The sequence below is a fragment of the Rhynchophorus ferrugineus genome, unplaced genomic scaffold (genome assembly GCF_030347505.1).
Source record: "Rhynchophorus ferrugineus isolate W39M unplaced genomic scaffold, kcgeb_rfMv2 rfM10, whole genome shotgun sequence".
NCBI classification, from domain to species: Eukaryota; Metazoa; Arthropoda; class Insecta; order Coleoptera; family Curculionidae; genus Rhynchophorus; species Rhynchophorus ferrugineus.
Window position 1 is genome coordinate 31,481,656 of NW_027472589.1, and position 19,558 is coordinate 31,501,213.

Genomic DNA, 19,558 nt, shown 5'->3' on the forward strand with positions numbered 1-19,558 from the left:
GTACTGCTGTACATTGTTTAATGCATATATCAACGATTATTGACTATATTTTAGTTCATCGAGGCTTTATCATCTCAAATAATATGTCCAGTCGATTCCAGGTGTGCCGATTACTTCTGATTCAAGCCGATCCAAACCGAACATTGTGAGGCAATAACTATACGCTGTATTTAGAATAGGTCGAGATATATTAATGATTTTCAGTCGCACCGTACTGTTTCATCCGAAGCAAGATATTATGGGTATTAAATAATTTTCAGTAAGATTTTTGTCCGATATCATAATAATATGTAATAAATAGTTAGCTCACAGCCTCCGTAGTTGCTAGATAATATATTCTCAAGAAAATATCGTGAACATAAGAGAGTATTTTAGGTTTTTTTGTACGGTGAAACCGAGCTATCGTACCAACGCGAGAGATCACCCGAAAATCATCAAGAACTCTCATCCCGAATCACTGTTATCGACCAAACTCAAATCGTTATCCCGTCCCAGAGGGTCCGAGATCGTGAACAGAGAAATAATCACCCGAACGTAACCTAAAAGCCGAAGTTGACTTCCGGTCAGTGCTGCGCCGCGAACTTCATCCTCTTCTGCTTCTGTCGCTGGTTGCAGAACCACACGCGCACCACGTTCTTCTTCAGGTCGAGCTTCTCGGCGATGGCGGCGATCTTCTCGCCGCTGGGACGCGGTTGAACGGCGAAATAGGCCTCTAGGCTGCGTTTCTCCGGCGCCGCTATGGAGGTCCGCTTGCGTTTCTTCTCGCCGGCCGGTAACACGCTGGGCGCGTCCGGATCCCGTCGTTTGTTCTTCGCCTGGGCCTCGGCCTCCTCCAGCCACGCTTGCAGTATCGGTTTCAGGGCAATCATGTTGTTGTGGGATAGCGTTAGAGACTCGAAACGACAGATTGTCGACTGGGATAGGGCTCCGACTCCCGGTAATTTCAGATTGGCCAGGGCTTTGCCGACGTCCGCCTGGGTCACGCCCAGTTTGATGCGTCTTTGTTTGAATCTGAAACAAAAGAAAAACGGAGGTGTAAGATGATTGAATTTGGTACACGAACTATGACACATTACAGGTCGTTGAAAGGTTTAAAACGTTTGTTTTCGTTGAGATTACGGAACAAAAGTTATATATAGTCTATACCCCATACTTACTTTCAATTGCTGAAATTGTACCCCACAGACAGACATTTTATTGTCAAACAGGGTGACGAATATAGTGACCTACACCCAATATATTCGAGTGTTCCGCAATGCAGTTTTTTTGGTCCATTGTTATATCGTATGTATACAGCTGACCTACCGACCTCAAGAAACACTACTGTTGCAACATATGCTGACGATACAGCGGTTTAATCATCACAGGAGGATCCAATATCAGTCACAAGAAACCTCCAACTTCATCTTAACAAAGTCGAATTGTGGTTGAAAATGTGGCGTATTAAAGCAAATGAGACAAAATCTACCCATGTGACATTCACCCTTTGTCGAAGAACATATCCCTCAGTAAAATTGAATAATCATGAAACTCCGCAGGCAGACAACGTTAAATATCTTGGAATGCATTTCGATCGACGTTTGACATTGAAAAAATATATGGTTACAAAACGCAAACAGCTTGGGCTTAAACTAAACCAAATGTATTGGTTGATAGGGCTTAAATCTACTTAAGCCCAAGTATCAATACAGGGTGTTAAGCCCATTTAGATCTATGATATTGAACTGTGGTCTACCACTAGCAAATCTAACATATATATTCTCCAGAGGTTCCAGAATAAAGTGTTGCGAGTCATCGTCGACGCCCCATATTACGTGTAAAACAAACTGATTCAGCGTGATATGTGCATAGAACCCATAACAAGTGTGATTCGGTGTGTTAGTGCGAAGTACTCTGAAAGATTATTAGTGAATCCCAATGCACTCGCCAAACGGTTGACAACGCGATGACAGTGAACTGCGTAGGCTGAAACGCAAACTGTCATACGAACTGAATAATAGACACATAGAGTGAGGTTTAATAATCTCTAGAATAAGCTAGAATAGTTTTTTGAATAAGTTAGTATATACTTTAAAATAAGTTAGAATAGTATCTAGAATATGATTTAGATTATAAGTTGTACAGTAGATGACTTACTGAAGTAGTAGTTATATTATATAACTGAAATCATATAATAATACTTATTCCACACGGGCAGGTTGTTCGCTTTCTAGGAGATTAATTTAAAAAATTGTATATATCAAAATAACAGTGAATTTACGCCATCAATATGTTTAATGTATTGTCTGTCGCATTTTGTAAATTCGTCTAAGAATCATTATTCGAGTTAAAAAGAGCTCAACCTGTTCGGTTGTGAAGAGTCTACAAACTTCTTCAACATATTCACTATAATAACTATAGATAATAAACCGGCAAACGTTGTTTTAACGCTTTGTTTGTTATGATAAATTTTAAATCGCTTCTTATTATTACTATGATTTAAAATGCTGAAGCCAGATAGAACCTATTACGTCTTTAGGCAATTACATCGAACAGGAACGAGATAATGGCGGTCCCCTTCTTGCCAGCAAAATTCGCTGCGGATTCTACTGCCCATATTTTTAAGCGTTTTGCAGCTGCATCTTGGATTCACCGGAAAAGATATAATATATGAAATGTATATGTCATTATCTGAATATATGTTAAATTCAGAGGAAACTGTTGGTCTAAAAAGTATACATAGAAAGCTTAGAGGTATGCAGCTGTTTGAGGGATGTAGAACTTCCTCTCATGTGATATACACAATATTGCTGACATTGTTTAAGTTATTTAAGGTTTCTTTCAGTTAATTAATGATTTCCCTGAGGTATACCTTGATATTTTACATTTTTTGGTGTCCTTACCAACTATTCCTGATTGTTCATGTTGTTTTTGTGCTTTCAAAAATAGATGGTTTATTATATGTTAATTAAATGTTGTTTTGTTGTGAACTGTAGTGTTTAACGCAGTGTAGTCGTATAGGAAAGGAAATAATAATATAGAATTATTTTTAACTTTCAATTATGGGAAAATACATAATCATATATTATTCATAAAAATTGTAATGGCAGTATACTATTCTTCAATTTATTCCACAATTTTTCTCAGGTCTTTTAATGAATTAATCTCTTAATTTTAGCATTCAAAATCTCTCTTTTTGGACTTTTCCTCCTGCTTTCTCCCTCCTTCCTTTACAATACTTTCTTGGTATATCTGTACCATGGCTTACTGATTTATACCCTCTACCTCACCCTTTATGTTTTTAAGTATTGTGTTATGTTTAGGTCCCTCTCTGATTTTTTTCCTCTTCATATTTGCTTCCTTGAGGGATGTCTCTCATCTCACTGATTGAATATTGAGGTATTTTCATTTTTTTGCTTCTAATCCTAGTCTTTGCCACGCATCACTCTTGTGATGTCTCCTTGATAATTTCCACGTTTAACATCCGAATTTTAGGGGCGGTATGGGCATTTCCATTTTAGTTTTGCTTGATATTTATTTTTTTTATTAATGAATTTGCTATTTATAGTCCAGTACAAAACCATGTTTTTTCCATTTCTGACATTCCTTTTCCTGGCTTCTACTACTTTCGATTTCTATATCCAGATATTTAAATTATTTACTTGTTCTATCCCTACATCGTTAGTTTAGAAAACTATTACTTTTGGCTCTCCCATTACCATGCTCATCGTCTTGATTTTATTCATTACCATTCCCTTTTCTCCTCAGTATCATTTTCCATCTTTTTAAGATTTTCTGTAGGTACTTTGATAGGTATTTTTCTATCAATTGTTTTCATTACATCATCTGTAAAGGCATCTACCGATATTTAAATGTTTTTCAAATTTTTATACCTATATACTATGTTATATGTCCTCTTTTGCCTATTTAACATTTCTATTATTTTATCTATTAATATTATGAACATGATTGGGTTTAAACTTCTGCCCTGTTTTAGTTCTGCTTGAGTTATTACCTAAGGAATTTCGAAAATTTTCGATTTTTTTTTTAATGTATGTTCGCCGATTTCTCCGTCAATTGCGGGCCGATTTTCAAAGTTATTTTTCTATTTGAAAGAGCGACCTTCCGAGGTGGTCCCATTGCAATCAAATCAGGATCTGTTGGGGTAGGAGGGGGAAATCGAGGGAAACGCTCAAATTTGAAAGGCACGTAAAACGTTTTTTATCATTGCTGAGCTGATGTGACGAAAAATCGGTCAATGCAGAAGCCATTCAGTTTGCATTTTAAGCACAAACAATACAATTAATATTGTTAAATAATACAAAAAATATCGTACCCTACTGCTACTATGATGTAATGGTTAAAACGTTTAGCAACAATTTTTTTTTGTTGTTAGAACATTTGTCAAATCACCAAGGCTAAGGAGCGAACTCGGGGGCCTGAAGTGTTCCTTAATTTCAATAATTGTTTCTTTATTCCTATTTTTCCTCATACGGGCTGCATCTTTACTTGGCCTACCCATTGCAACATTGATTAAATAACTGCGTAATATATTGAGTAAATATCTAACACTAAAAGGAGAAAAATGAAATATTTTTAACAAATCAAAATCAAATAATCAAATTTAAACTTTTAACACAACAAAAAACGTTTTAAAATAAAATATGTACCCAATAATCGTTGTAATAACTAAATAAAAATCAGTTTGGAGTCTTATATTTAAGAAATAATTTATAACAATATCTAATCCATCCAGAACAACATAATACAATTTATACCTTTCTGCGAAAGCTTCCAGTTCTCTGGGGTCTGTGTCCGCGTCTGGATGAAGACCGGCAACAGCGGCAGCTGCAGCAGCGGCCGCCATCGCCGACGGATGGTGTGCTCCCGGATGTCCTCCGTGTCCTGGATGATGACCTGCACGACAAAAAATTACGTTAATGGCGTGACGCCTTTTTATCATCTCTTGTTTGACCGACCTGGTGCCCCATGTCCGGATAAGGGACCTCCGTGGTGGTGGTGGTTCATAAAGTGGTTAGTCCCGTAGGCCGAGTGCATGTGTGTGGGTGTTTCTGACATGGGCGTCAGTGTGGTCATCGATGACGATGAAATGGGATCTAACATCTCTAGACCATCCATGTGACTCATCTGAAACAACAATTTGTATGAAATTTTTTGGTCTTGATATCGATATATGCAACGCATCAATTTATTCATTCATATTTCTCGCGAATTACTTAATGTTTTAATAGAAATATCAAAACAAAATGCTTTGAACCAAATTTGAGTATTTGGAATTACTAATTATTTTAAAAGGTTATGTTAAAATTTAATGGCATATTAATCTTCAAGCATCATTTGTTTTTAATATTCTAAAATTTCCTTTTCCAGGAAGGGTATATCTGGACTGGTTCCAAACCACGGTCCTCGGCATTAACCCTACCGACTGGCCAGTGACCAACTTAGAAGCCATCCCAGAAGACATCCGGTCCGGGATGGTCATTCCTTGTCGGATTTTCCACTGATAGCCATAACTACATTTACAATTACAATTACAAACACAAAGTAAATCAATGCCCCAGCAGGATTCGAACCCGCGACTATCGCAACAGTATGAGGACCGTCATGTCGCCTTGACCACTGCCCTAATGAAGCCGGTTCAAGCATCAATTGATATATATGTTGCATTGGTTTCTGTTCAATAATAACTTTTGTTATTTTCTAAACAATAAAAGTTTGATGAATTGTGATGAATAACAGTCAGTACTAGGATTTTATAGACCTTAAAAAGTTGTTTAAGGGAAGATAATTTGGTTGATATGAAGATGAGATTACCAAAACTGTGGCCTATTTTCAGAATAAAAGTTTTTTTTTGGAAAAGCTTGAAAAAATATAAATGTAAGCGTTTTATGAATTAATTATCAATTAAATTTTGAGAAATTGATTATTAAATTAGTTTTTAAGAATTCTGTGAATTGTAATGAATTTTTTTTCGTTCTTTTCGAAGAGAAAATGGTAGGAGTGAATGTTAGTTATTAACTACAATTATCTAGTAATTTTTTCTTCATATTTTTCTTAAGACCCTCGTGGTAAATGATGGATAAAGTAATATATCGAATTGTTTCTATACCCATCAAACTCTCCATATCAAAGACAAATTCTTCTATAAAACGGTATTGAATAATTGGATAAACATTGAAGAATTGTTTTTCTTGTAACAATTCTAATTAACATAAATATGAAGGTTTTCATATAAAATATTTGTCGGGGGTTAAGAGTAATATGAGTCGAGACTAACATAGAAACGATCCCAGAAGATTTCCGGTCTTTCCCAGCCTGATTACTGGCGTACTCATTCTTTGTCGGATTTTCCACTGTTGGCTATAAAGACATTTACAATTACAATTACAAACACAAAGTACATCCATGCCTCAGCAGAATTCGATCCCGCGACTATCTCAGCAGTATGAGAACCGTCCTGACGCCTTGATCACTGCCCTAACGCAGCCTGTTCAAGCATCAATTGATATCATATATGTTGCACTGGTTTCAGTTCAACGAATAACTTTTGTTATTTTCTAAACAATGAATAAATGAAATATTTTTTGTGTTGAGTATATATTAATGGTTGGATAAGGAAAGTATTGTTAAAGCCAGTTAGTAGGTTCAAGCTTTATGGATAATCTTTATTGTAGAAATCAATAATTATTCTGTATTTAAATTATGTGTACCAATGAGTCTGAACATCCTGAGATATTTAACAGTATTCTGTGGTATAGGATAGTAATGACATATGGAAAATGAGTCCACTACAACGCATCTGAAGTAAAAATATTATCATATGAGTTGACATGTCGTATTGGAATCGCATTTTATAGTCTTAAGATAGAGAAGTTGCTGAGAGAATGAGAGTTCAATGAATTGTGATGAATGATGAATTGCTTCTCCACCTATAAAACTGTTAAATCTGAACTCCAGTCAGTACTCCAACATTTTGCCGACTCGAAGATAATAGGGTTCATATGAAGATGTGTTTACCAAAACTGAGACCTACTTTCAAAACAAAAGTTTTTTTTTTGAAAAAGCTCCGTTTAATATAAATATAAACGTTTTATGGATTAATTATCAATTAAATATTGAGAAATTGATTATTAAATCAGTTTTTAAGAATTCCATGAATTGTAATGAACTTATTTTTGTTTGAAGAGGACATGGTAGGAGTGAATGTTAGATACTAACTACAATTATCTAGTAACTTTTTCTTCATATTTTTCTTGTGATCCCTATGGTAAATTATGGATTTTTTTTATTATTTAATTAATATTGTTACTAGTCGTTTCTATCTAACCTACAATTTGTTTTTATAATAACTTAAATCTAGGTATATAACTAGGAGAACCCATCGACCCTAACTCAGTCTCTGGTGAAATAATGTTTATACATATCACTGCTGAATTTTTTTAATATATGCACCTCACTACACAACACTACACAAGGTCAGATGGTTTGATTCTTTTGAGTCTGTGTCCTGTTCTGGTGGTATCCAATAATTACAACATTTCAATATTCGTATGAGAATGGAGTCTTTCCTCATGCCCCCTTGCAATTCTCTTGATTTCTTGACTGAGTGTGGGTATCTGAAGGTCTCGATGTAGGTAATCAGTCCTATAATATTTGGGTGCACCCACAATACCTCTCAGGACTTTGTTCTGAAAAATTTGTATTTTGTTTATGTTACTCTTTGCAGAACATCCCCATAATTGAACTCCGTATGTCCATATAGGTTTCAATATTTGCTTATATAATAGCGATTTATTATGTACTGATAATTGTGATTTTCTTCCAATTAGCCAGTATATTTTCCTATATTTCAGTTCAAGTTCTTTTCTTTTCTTCTTTATATGTTCCTTCCAGCGAAGTTTTGGATCAAGATTCATTACGAGATATTTAGCGTTGTTGCTATATGGAATGATAGTGTTATTTAATGTTATGGGTGCTTGTACGGTCTGTTTAAAGGTGAACTGCATATGTACAGATTTACTTTCATTAATTCTTATTTTACAAACTTGTGTCCAATTATTTATATTGTCACTTGCCTGTTGTAATTTTCGTGAGGCTTCTTCACTATTGTGTCCGACAGCTATAATCGCAGTATTATCAGCAAATGTAGCAGTCGTAATATTTTCCATTTGTGGTATATCACAACTGTAGAGTAGATAAGGCATTGATCCCAGTACACGTCCTTGTGGTACACCTGCTTTAGCTTCTTTTATTGCAGAGTAAGTTTCTTCTTGTTTGACTCTAAACATTCTGATTGTAATGTATGATTTTAACAGTTCGGTGTGTTGTTTTGGCAGTATTTTCTGTAGTTTATTAACAAGGCCTTCATGCCAAACCTTATCGAAGGCTTGTGTTACATATAACAATATAGCTGAGCATACTCTTTTACTTTCGTAAGCTTTTTCAGTAACATCTCTTATTCTGTGGACTTGGTCAATTATTGAGTGCTTGTTAACCCAAACTGGTGTGTTGGTATTAGGTTTTTTCTCTCTATGATCAGTTTTATTCGTTTCAACAGGACTTTTTCAAAAACCTTAGATATTACTGGCAGCAGTGATATAGGTTTATAGGCTCTTATTTCGTTTGGTGACTTCCCAGGTTTTGGGACATGTTTTAATCTAAATGCTGTATTGATCAAGTTTGATTGATCAAGCATGAGTTTTATAATTTCCTTTCTTGGTAGTTTTTGCAGTAATCCTCCTGTTATTAAATAGTAGCCTGGTGATTTCCTGGGGTTAATGTCAGTTTTAATAACTTTGGTTAACTCTTTGGGTGTGACTAATTCAATCATCGAATTTTCAGCTTCTATGTCCGGCAAATTATGTTCAGTATTAGTTTCGTTTGGTTTGAAAGCTTTTTCTAGATATTCAGCAAATGCTTCTGCTTTTTGGTGATTATCACGTGCTTAGTTCCCACATAAGTCTCTTATAGGTGAACTGTGTAGACATGAGCGCTTTAGATATTTTGTGACTTTCCAGAGCGAGTAATCAGTTTCTTTATCATCTGTTAAATTTCTCAGATAGTCATTTATGGTTTTGTTGTTAATTTCCAGTATTTCCCTTTTCAGTTTTTGGGTTATATTGTTTAAAATATTTTTATTTTCAGGTGTTCTGTTTTTTTGCCACATTTTTCGTCATTTACGTTTTTCAAAATTATGGATCAATAATCAATAAATCGAATTGTTTCTCTACCCATCAAAATCTCTCATTTCAATTGAATTCATTGGTCAATTGAAGAATTGTTTATCTTGTAACAATTTTAATTAATATAAATATAAAGTTTTTATGTAAAACATTTGTCGGGGGTTAAGAGTGATATGAGTCGAGATTATAACGTCAGCGATACAAAGAGCGACACAGAACAACACACGAAGGCCTGTCTCCATTTAATAAATATTATCACCCAGTGTTGCCATCATCAAATATTAAATCCTTTAAATCTATTGCACAATTTAATCAATCCGAAATGTACGATATTTTTAACCGGGCTCTCGTTTCGTTCGTTTTTGTTGATAGTATGATAGATCCGAGACCGTTGAATAAATAACGAATATTGTGCTTTGATATGCCTAATTTCGCTGTCTGCCTTCTTGTTACAACCACTCGCTATCCGGGTATCGCTAATTGGCTTCAAACGAAAGGTTAGGCGTGGTATTTTCTTTAAATTAAATGGTTTATTTGTTTCTGTGATGGTGATGTGTCGTGTCGATACATACAATGTGGCTGACTATGTAAACAATCACAAGACTCTATATAACATAGTATATAGTTAAAATTAAGTTAATTTAACGTATGTTCTGTTTTGGAAAAAAGTAGGTTCTGGTTATTTATCACGTATAACAGGTCAATTGAAAAGTCCCCGGCCAGTTATATGGTCATTTATGTCCACTCAAACGCCTTACTAACCTTTAGACCTAAGAATAGCTAACACATCATATTTTTACTATAAATGTAAAAGCAGGATGCCTAGATTTTAGTCTCGCCCATTCCTTTGTATTGTACGTGTTTAAGCATAACAAGTCTCGCTTATTCCTTTGTAAAGACTGTTGTTTAAGAACTTCAGTCTCGTCTATTCCTCTATATCGTACATATCCGTGTAGTTTAAGTCTTGCTTAACCATTGTATTGTATTGTAACAATTGTTGTTTAAAGTGTAAAACTCTTCATTATTATTTTTGAAATAAACTTTGTTTTTTTTGAGCATTCTTTTTTGCAAAATTAGTTTTATTTATTCAACATAATGCCCTTCAAGGGTGATACACTGATTATTGCGACCCTCCAACTTTTCGATACCATTTTTGTAGTACGATTTGTCCTTTGCTTCAAAATAGGCCTCAGTTTCGGCGATCACCTCTTCGTTCGACGAAAATTTCTTCCCAGCGAGCATTTTTTTGGCAAAATTAGTTTCTTTTATTCAACCTAATTCTGTTCAGGGGTGATACACTGATTATAGCGACCCTCCAACTTTTCGACACTATTTTTGTAGTACGATTTGTCATTTGCTTCAAAATAGGCCTCAGTTTCGGCGATCACCTCTTCGTTCGACGAAAATTTCTTCCCAGCGAGCATTTTTTTGGCAAAATTAGTTTCTTTTATTCAACCTATTTCTCTTCAAGGGTGATACACTGATTATAGCGACCCTCCAACTTTTCGATACCATTTTTGTAGTACGATTTTTCATTTGCTTCAAAATAGGCCTCAGTTTCGGCCATCACCTCTTCGTTCGACGAAAATTTCTTCCCAGCGAGCATTTTTTTGGCAAAATTAGTTTTTTTTATTCAACATAATTCCCTTCAAGGGTGATACACTGATAATAACGACCCTCCAACTTTTCGATACCATTTTTGTAGTACGATTTGTCGTTTGCTTCAAAATAGGCCCCAGTTTCGTCGATTACCTCTTCGTTCGACGAAAATTTCTTCCCAGCGAGCATTTTTTTGGCAAAATTAGTTTCTTTTATTCACCCTAATTCTCTTCAAGGGTGATACACTGATTATAGCGATCCTCCAACTTTTCGATACCATTTTTGTAGTACGATTTATCCTTTGCTTCAAAATAGGCTTCAGTTTCGACGATCACCTCTTCGTTCGATGAAAATTTCTTCCCAGCGAGCATTTTTTTGCCAAAATTACTTTCTTTTATTCAACCTAATTCTCTTCAAGGGTGATACACTGATTATAGCGACCCTCCAACTTTTCGATACCATTTTTGTAGTACGATTTGTCCTTTGCTTCAAAATAGGCCTCAGTTTCGGCGATCACCTCTTCGTTCGACGAAAATTTCTTCCCAGCGAGCATTTTTTTGGCAAAATTAGTTTCTTTTATTCAACCTAATTCTCTTCAAGGGTGATACACTGATTATAGCGACCCTCCAACTTTTCGATACCATTTTTGTAGTACGATTTGTCCTTTGCTTCAAAATAGGCCTCAGTTTCGGCGATCACCTCTTCGTTCGACGAAAATTTCTTCCCAACGAGCATTCTTTTGAGATCTGAGAATAGAATGAGTCGCTGGGGGTCAGATCTGGAGAATACGGTGGATGGATTTTTGCCATCGTTTTCACTGACTTGTGACACGGTGCATTGTCTTGGTGAAGCAGCACTTTCTTTTTCTTCAAATGCGGTCGTTTTTCGGCTAATCATGTCTTTTTCAGAGCTGTTCGCTGTATCCTACACCCTAAAGACAACTTCGCGACAAAAGTCTTTGAGGGATTCATTCACCTTTTATTCGACAGACATGTCCAAACAATCGGATCCTGCGCTCATTATTTTGTTGACTGTTGCTTCTTGAATGGATTACTTTAATTCTAGTACGATCTTGGAGAGTCACGTGTCGAATTTCCTTTAAATATCGCATTTGAGACAAATATTTTCTGTAGCTCATAATATTTCACACCTTTCTGATATTTATATTTCATTCGCTAGGCCAAATAATATAAGTGGATTACACATTTTGACACTAAATCAAGCAACTTACATATCCTGCAACGTGTGGCTGAGAGATGTCATATAAATGTCAAAGCAAGATTACTTTGCTTCTGTTACTCATGATTACTGACCCTTTTTGCAACAATTTGTCGTTCGGTTTCTTCAACTAACGCCGATGAATATTTTCACTTACAGTTTCGGTTCGGTTTTAGTAGCTCGTGGTACACTACATCTTGAACTCAATATATATTATTGGAAAACCATCTGACAGGTCTTTGGTCTACTCTTTCTTTTCTCAAAGCTAATATTACTAGTTTGGGCGCCAATTTTCAGTCGACAGTACACGATTATGGAACATATTGGATAAAATAACTGGATTATTCCTTGGCATAAGGGTATTTTGCCGTAAGAGGTGTATTTTGAACGCGATACAATAAATATGGAGATATAACGAACATTTTATGAAATATTGGCCAATTCTCTGAACTATTGGTTAGAATGTATGCATATTTTTATTTTATCATCTCATAAGAATCCATTTTTATTTATTTATTTGTATATTATAGAACGATTAGCCTTCGGGACTATTTAGGGTCCATTTACAGGAATAAAATATACAATACATTTACAGTATCAGTCAAGGTATATAATGTTATTACAGGTATGTTGCACGATGACAAGCAAAACCTCTAAAAGCATATAGATACATGGATATATGAATGCGACAGTATAATGGTCGCATAACCCATGACAGTGATAAGGATACAAGATACAAAAAATTTAAACGAACATGTTATCATGTTTATAGTAGTAGCCCTGTTACGGTTAGAAAATTAATCAGCTTGGCCAGCTTCTCCAGTCCAGACACTGATCCACCGTCTCTCCCAGGTTGACCAATCTTCTTGCTTGATGGACCCTGAGGAAACTATATTCGACGCACAGTGGTGGAGTTATTCCCTTAATGAGAAAGTCACGGGTCAGTTTGCAGTGACCAATTCTGAGACGCGAGAATAAGCTTAAGTTGCGTCTGCTGATGTTAGTGGTGTTAAGGCCCTGATAATACTCTTTCTTTACCTCCCAAAGCTTGTTGTTTTCTGTTAGATCCCATTTGAGTTGGTCTAAATGTCTAAAGATCCTAGTAGAGTGGTACTTTATATCTCTACTTGAGAAGAAGAAGTTTTCAGTAAGTGCTCTGTCCATTTTCTTGGCTAAGTAATGCGCCCTTTCATTTTCAATGATCCCAGAGTGAGAAGGGAGCCACATAAAGGTGATTGCTTTGCCACTTTTTTCCGATTTAGAGATCAGTTCACAGATAAGCTCTCCTAGCGGGTATAGAGGTAGGAATGGTTGGAGACACATTAAGGAGCTCACTGAATCGGAGGCGATAACTAATCGTTAGTCTTGAACATCTTGTACTGAGGTCAGGGCTCTATACCATGGAAAACAGTTCAGCCGTCAATAGACTCGATGAAACGGGAAGCCTGAATTTTTTTCCGACATCACCCATGTAAATGATGCCCCCACGTAGTCATTGCTCTTGGAGCCGTCCGAGAATATAAGAAGGTGTTCAGGATATTTCTCAGTTTTATGTTGATTAAATTGGGTGCTAATATAGCTAGAGTCAGAATTATCCCTTGGTAGACTCCTCATGAAGACATCGACAGTCGCCATGAAGGCAATCTATCCCCGGAGGTGTATATCGGTGTAAAACCTGCGATAAGCTACTACAAACTGCATGGAATCTCTAACAAGAGCTCCTGTGTTGCTCTCTAGAGGGGTTGAGTCTGGTGATTAAAGGGAAGAAATGTCTGTAATGAAACAGCCTTTACAAGGATCCAATATCAGCCACAAGGAACATCCAACTTCATGTCAACAAAACCCATTTGTAATTGAAAATATGGCGTTGAAAATAAATCTAGTGAAGTGACGTTTACCCTGCGTAGAAGAACTTGTCCTCCGGTAAATTTTAATAACCATGAATTCCTGCAATCTTATCGATCGACGATCGACGCTTAACTTGAAAGAAACATATAGTAATAAAGCGTAAACAATTTGGGATTAAACTGATCCATATTTATTGACTTATAGGGCGTAAATCTAAATTATCTTTGGATAATAAGATATTGCTATACAAGAAAATTCTTAGGCCTATATAGATTCTTCAGAGATTTGAATATAATTCTAATTCAGCACGATATCCTCCTGGAAGTCATAACGAGTGTGATCCAAAGTGCCGTTGTAAAGTGCTACTAAAGAGTGTCAGTGCACCCGAATGCACTCGTCAGTGAAGTGTGTTGGCTGAAACTTTTACCACCATCTCGCATAGAAGATCATTTATTGAGGCGATTTTCTACATGTCATTTTATAATATACTAGCGACCCGCCCCGGCTTCGCACGGGTGCAATGCTGATACTAAATTAAATACACTACAGAAAAAATATGAACGTTGTATATAAAAACATAGCGGCCCGCTCCGACTTTGCACGGGCATAAAATATATATGCCTATGTCACTCAATGAAAACATGATTAAAATCGATCCAGTATTTTTGGTTCATTCATTACTGCCCTTGGCCTGCACGCATTAAATTTGGAGTAAAACAATTCCTCTTCCCCTATACTTACTATGAAGATTTCCTGCTATCTTTGGAATATCTAAATTCATACAATTTTTATTACATTACACATTTTTAAACGCAAATTTTAAATTTGTAATATCTCCGAAAATATTTGTTTAATTTACATGCTGTAAGGAACCATATTGATCTATATTTATTGCACACTGTATTTAAGGTACTTAATTCGATAAGGATTAATGCCGTATTGCTTAAAATAGCTTCGTAAATAAGCCATTTTCTCACGTAAAAAGTAAACAATAAAAATGGTTAATGTGGGTTATCCCTAAAAGATAAACATATACCATCGCGGACTTTTTTGTAGACCTTTTTATGGTGTACAATACTGTAGTACATTAATTTGATCTAACTCGTAGGGTTAGGCAGCGTTTTTGCTAATTGCTAAATAAGCCTAAAAAAATAGGTTAATTTACGACATCACGTTAGAAACCTCTGAAATTAGCAATGTTGCCTTAGTATATTATGCATGTATTATACATATAAACCTTCCTCTTGAATCACTCTATCTATTGAAAAAAACCGCATCAAAATCCGTTGCGTAGTTTTAAAGATTTAAGCGCACATAGGGATATAGGGACAGAAAAGGCGACTTTGTTTTATACTATGTAGTGATGAAACGCTTATTACCCATCGGACAGATCGTGGAATGCTAAGAGAATAATAATATAAAAAAAATCTTTATATTTTCTATGAACAATTAGCAATAAACAATTTCAAAAACCACGGGAAGGGATAAAAATTGAATATTTATACGGGAAATTTACGAGGCTATTTGGCGAATTAAGTTTTATGGTAGGGGCGGGCGATGCTTTGTTTTCTTGCCGAAACAGTTGGCCGTATTGTCGCGCGAAAATTGTGTCGAAACCCGTAATATAAAGTAAAAAACCCTCACCCGCCGGCCGTTAAACGTCGTCTCGGGGGTGCTTTAAATTAAGGCGTGAAATTTTTTATTACGATATCGGGTCGATTTCGCAGGAATCGAACTTTTCTGTCTCGTTGATACGGTGACAGTTTTTTAAACAGATTTTAGGGACTTTTTATGTTTTTAGGGTGATATGGATGTGTTTAAAGTCGGATTTGTATTAGTTCATATAGATTTTCCTCAAATATGTGGAGAGGAGACGATTTTACGACATAATTTGTTTCAATAGTTTTGGTTCAAACTTATTATTAAATTTATTAATTAGTTCATAATTATTATTACTTTTTATTGTATCCAGCTTTGCTCTGTCTGAACATAATTCCCTTCAAGGGTAATACACTGACTACAGCGACCCTCCAACTTTTCGATACCATTTTTGTAGTACGATTTGTACTTTACTTCAAAATAGGCCTCAGTTTCAGCAATCACCTCTTCATTCGACGAACATTTTTCCCAGTGAGCATTGTTTTGATATATGAGCACATGAAATAGTCGCTGGGGGCCAGATCTGGAGAATACTGTAGATGAGGAAGCAATTCTAATCCCAATTCATGGATTTTTGCCATCGTTTTCACTGACTTGTGAGACGGTGCAAGTTGTCTTGGTGTTTTTTGCCAAAGATTCTCTCGATCATATTTTAAATTCGTTATTTTCTATTGCTATTTAAGAAATTTCCATAAATTCATATTTTTTATCTTTCTATATTTCAATTTATTTACAGGTACCATCTATCAACTGTTAATAATTTTAATTGTATATTAATTTACAATGTCAAACGTTATTAGTGTTATTTTAAGTACTGCCATCAGCTTGAGGCAAAATTGATTGGAGAGAAATCCAGCTCAAACTCTCACAGTACATTCAGACAGCTTATTGAGTCACTGTCAAAACTACGAGATTCTTAAGTTTTGATACGGTATCGCCATGCTAAGATCCGGAAAATTATGAAAAATTTTATAAAATTTGATTAAAATATCTTATACATGTTTTTCTTAATAAATTCCGTTCGAAGAGGAGAATGGTTAGAATACATGCAAGTACCTAATATAACTTTTAAATAAATATCCCGTCTGATCTTAAAAATTGCTAAAAATATGATTTATGGATATTACTTATGAACCAAACAGTCTCTAAAATAAACTTTTTGGTTTTCTTGTAAGGAAAATCTATGAGTGGTATATTGAATTTAAACATTATGAAAGGTGTTTTCAATGATACTGAATGTTTTGGTTCATTAAAATTATAGGAATTTATCTCAGTAGATATAAAGAAGTTAATAAGATAATTCTAGAAATCCGCAAAATGATGTAAGTTGATAATTTAATTACAGTTCAAGAGACCTGTTTCACACTAAGTGTCAAATTTGATTAAACTGGAGTAAAAATAACATATATTTGATAATTTGATGTGCTTTTTAAAGCTGACTTTTGCACCATTTTACCAAAAATATGGTAATCTACCGTATTTCTTGACCGTAATAATAACTAAGTAATTTAGCAAAAAGGCAGAAGACTTATCTAGTGATATTGACTCCTATTAATTGAAAATAGTTATTGTTATGCTAGTTTATCGATTCAAACAGTAAATCGATACTTTTTAGTAATATCTAATACGGTTTTGTATTGTGATTCCAGGCAAAGCAGGACAGAGCTTCGATCGCCATTTTTATTAGCATAGAAAGCAATACGCCATCATTCCGCCCATATATCGACATGTATATATCGCATAAAAACGTTACAGCGGCACCACAAAAAAACACGCACACACATACACACTCATACCGCGGCGTATGTCCATAAAACAAAATTCAACTTTACTACACCATTTTATAGTCACCATATTCCAGTGTGCCATGATTGGATCGTAATTTCGGCTCACGCATTTCAAACTACGATTGCGGAAAAAATACAGTCTCCTCTCTCCCTCGCCCTCGCCCCCCTTCTCTCACCCCAGCCGCTTGTTTTTTCGGTTGTTTCCATATTTTTTACTGGTCCGCTGGCCTCTGGCTGTTTATGTTCGACGAAACAAAAAAAAATAGAACCGTGTTTGCTGTTCCAGAAATTTAAATTAGGCCCGTTGCATAAAAATTATCGGCTGGTATCCTGTTTTTTTCCGGCTTTGTGCGAGTGTGGACGCATTTTCCTGCTGCAATAATTAATAACGTCAGTTTTTTTGTTGTTTTTTTTTGGTGCAAACAAATGGTGCTATTTATTATTTCGTAGTGTAGTTTTCGGTAAAAGACCATGCTAAAATTGGATAAATATAATGGAAAAACTAGAATTCGTGTACAGGGAGAAAGGCAAATCCAGAAAGCAATCCAAAAAGGTTCGGAGATAGCAAACCTGCTATCTTCTCTGATCTGCCCTTCTAACAGACTTCCCATCATCCAACCAGGTCAAACGGCTTCAAGTTTTCCAAAATAAGCTCCTCAGGAGAATATTAAACGCTCCATGATTTGTCAGAAAAAATCAAATTCATAGGGAAACTGACACTCCAGAAGTCAAGCACTTCATATCTCAATCATTCCACAAACAACTATTAAACCTGCGTTCTTAATTATAATTTTAAATCCTTTGATAATATATCCATTAGATGTAATATAATGTTAAAATAAAATATATATGTTTGATAACATTTTTATTTCATTAATTTTTTTAAACTAGAATTTTGTTGTATGTCAAAACTAAACTAAAACTCAGAGCTGATGCGGCAACATTACGACGTTTTGACGTCAAAAATGTAAATGACGTATGTACAAATTAACTTTGAATAGACCTTGAATCGACAGTAGGGTAATTGTCATTGTATCTCTCACAGCGCATGGTCAAGCTTTGTCATGTAAGAGGACGACTTTGTGTCTGTTACTCGCTATAATTCTTCTTTTTTGCTACCCTATGTCATCCAGTTTTTTAAATGAACGTTTGTTGAAACACGCAGGAATATTTTCATTCGGTTTTAGAAGCTCGTAAAATACTACATCATGCTAATCTCGCCATATACACCGCAATACTTTATGGCCATGAATATTTTGCTTCAGTGTCGATGTGGATAGCTTTCCTGGACTAATTTTTGACTTTTTTACTTGAGATTCTTGTATTATATCTACTTTTCATTTACAATCACAATACGCCTCAGAAAACTTATCTTTTTGCCTGGCAAGCAATATAATTTTAGTCAATTAGAGCGGTAGTTATTTTGCCTTCCTTTGGATCTTTCCCAACGCTTGTAAACGATTAAAAACAATTAATTCATCAACCGTTGAGCTGTCTGAAAGGCCTTGAAGAATTATAGTCCTAGTATCAAAATTGTCACTAGAACAAACATAGTTTTTCCAAATTTGTTTCTTTTTATCAGCCAACTAAAAACTCTAGCTTCGAAGCAGGTTTTTGAGTTTCAAGAATACCCAAAAGGTCAATAGAGCTAAATCAGGTGAATAGAGCAATTCAAAATAATTTTTTTTCTTTTTGTGATTCCACAATCTGCCCTATAGGCAATAAGTATTTCTTATGTCTATATTATATTTATATGGCATGCAGAAAATCACTTCAGTAAGCGATCTTCTGTATAAAATATTATCTTAATTAATTAGTTTTATTCTAAGGCTTATTCTAAAGGCTACGTATGTCCACTAATCAGATCAGGTGGTGTTAAACGTTTTAGTCTACGCACTTCACTATCACGTCGCATATTTAGTTGATTAGCGAGTACATTGGGATGCACTGACACTCTTTGGAAGTATTTCACACAAACACGTTGAATTACACTAGTTATAGGTTCTAGAGGAATATCTCGTTGTATCACTTTACTTGAAATATAGTACGGATCATCAACAATGGCACGCAACACTTGCAATATTGGAACCGTTAAATGATGGATCTATTAGATTTGCTAACGGTGCTCCATAGTTGAATTCCATATGACCAAATATATGCTTGAGTATAGACTCATACAGCAACACCTTGTTCTCTAATGATAACTTGGATTTGCGCCCAATGAGCCAATATATTTGATATTATTTTAGTCGAAGTTGTTTTCGT

At 35.3% G+C, this 19,558-nt stretch overlaps 1 protein-coding gene across 1 annotated transcript in view; it reads right to left on the reverse strand.

Annotated features, from left to right (window-relative positions):
- Nucleotides 1-444: 444 nt before the first annotated feature.
- The window catches only part of acj6 (abnormal chemosensory protein 6), a 112,780-nt gene continuing 93,666 nt past the window's right edge, over nucleotides 445-19,558 (reverse strand). The window contains exons 4-6 of the mRNA XM_076415619.1: nucleotides 4,959-5,127; nucleotides 4,758-4,896; nucleotides 445-1,011 (exon numbers count right to left, since the gene is read on the reverse strand). Coding sequence (XP_076271734.1) covers nucleotides 564-1,011; nucleotides 4,758-4,896; nucleotides 4,959-5,127 — 756 coding nt within the window. The 3' untranslated portion in view covers nucleotides 445-563. The remainder of the gene's footprint in view (nucleotides 1,012-4,757; nucleotides 4,897-4,958; nucleotides 5,128-19,558) is intronic.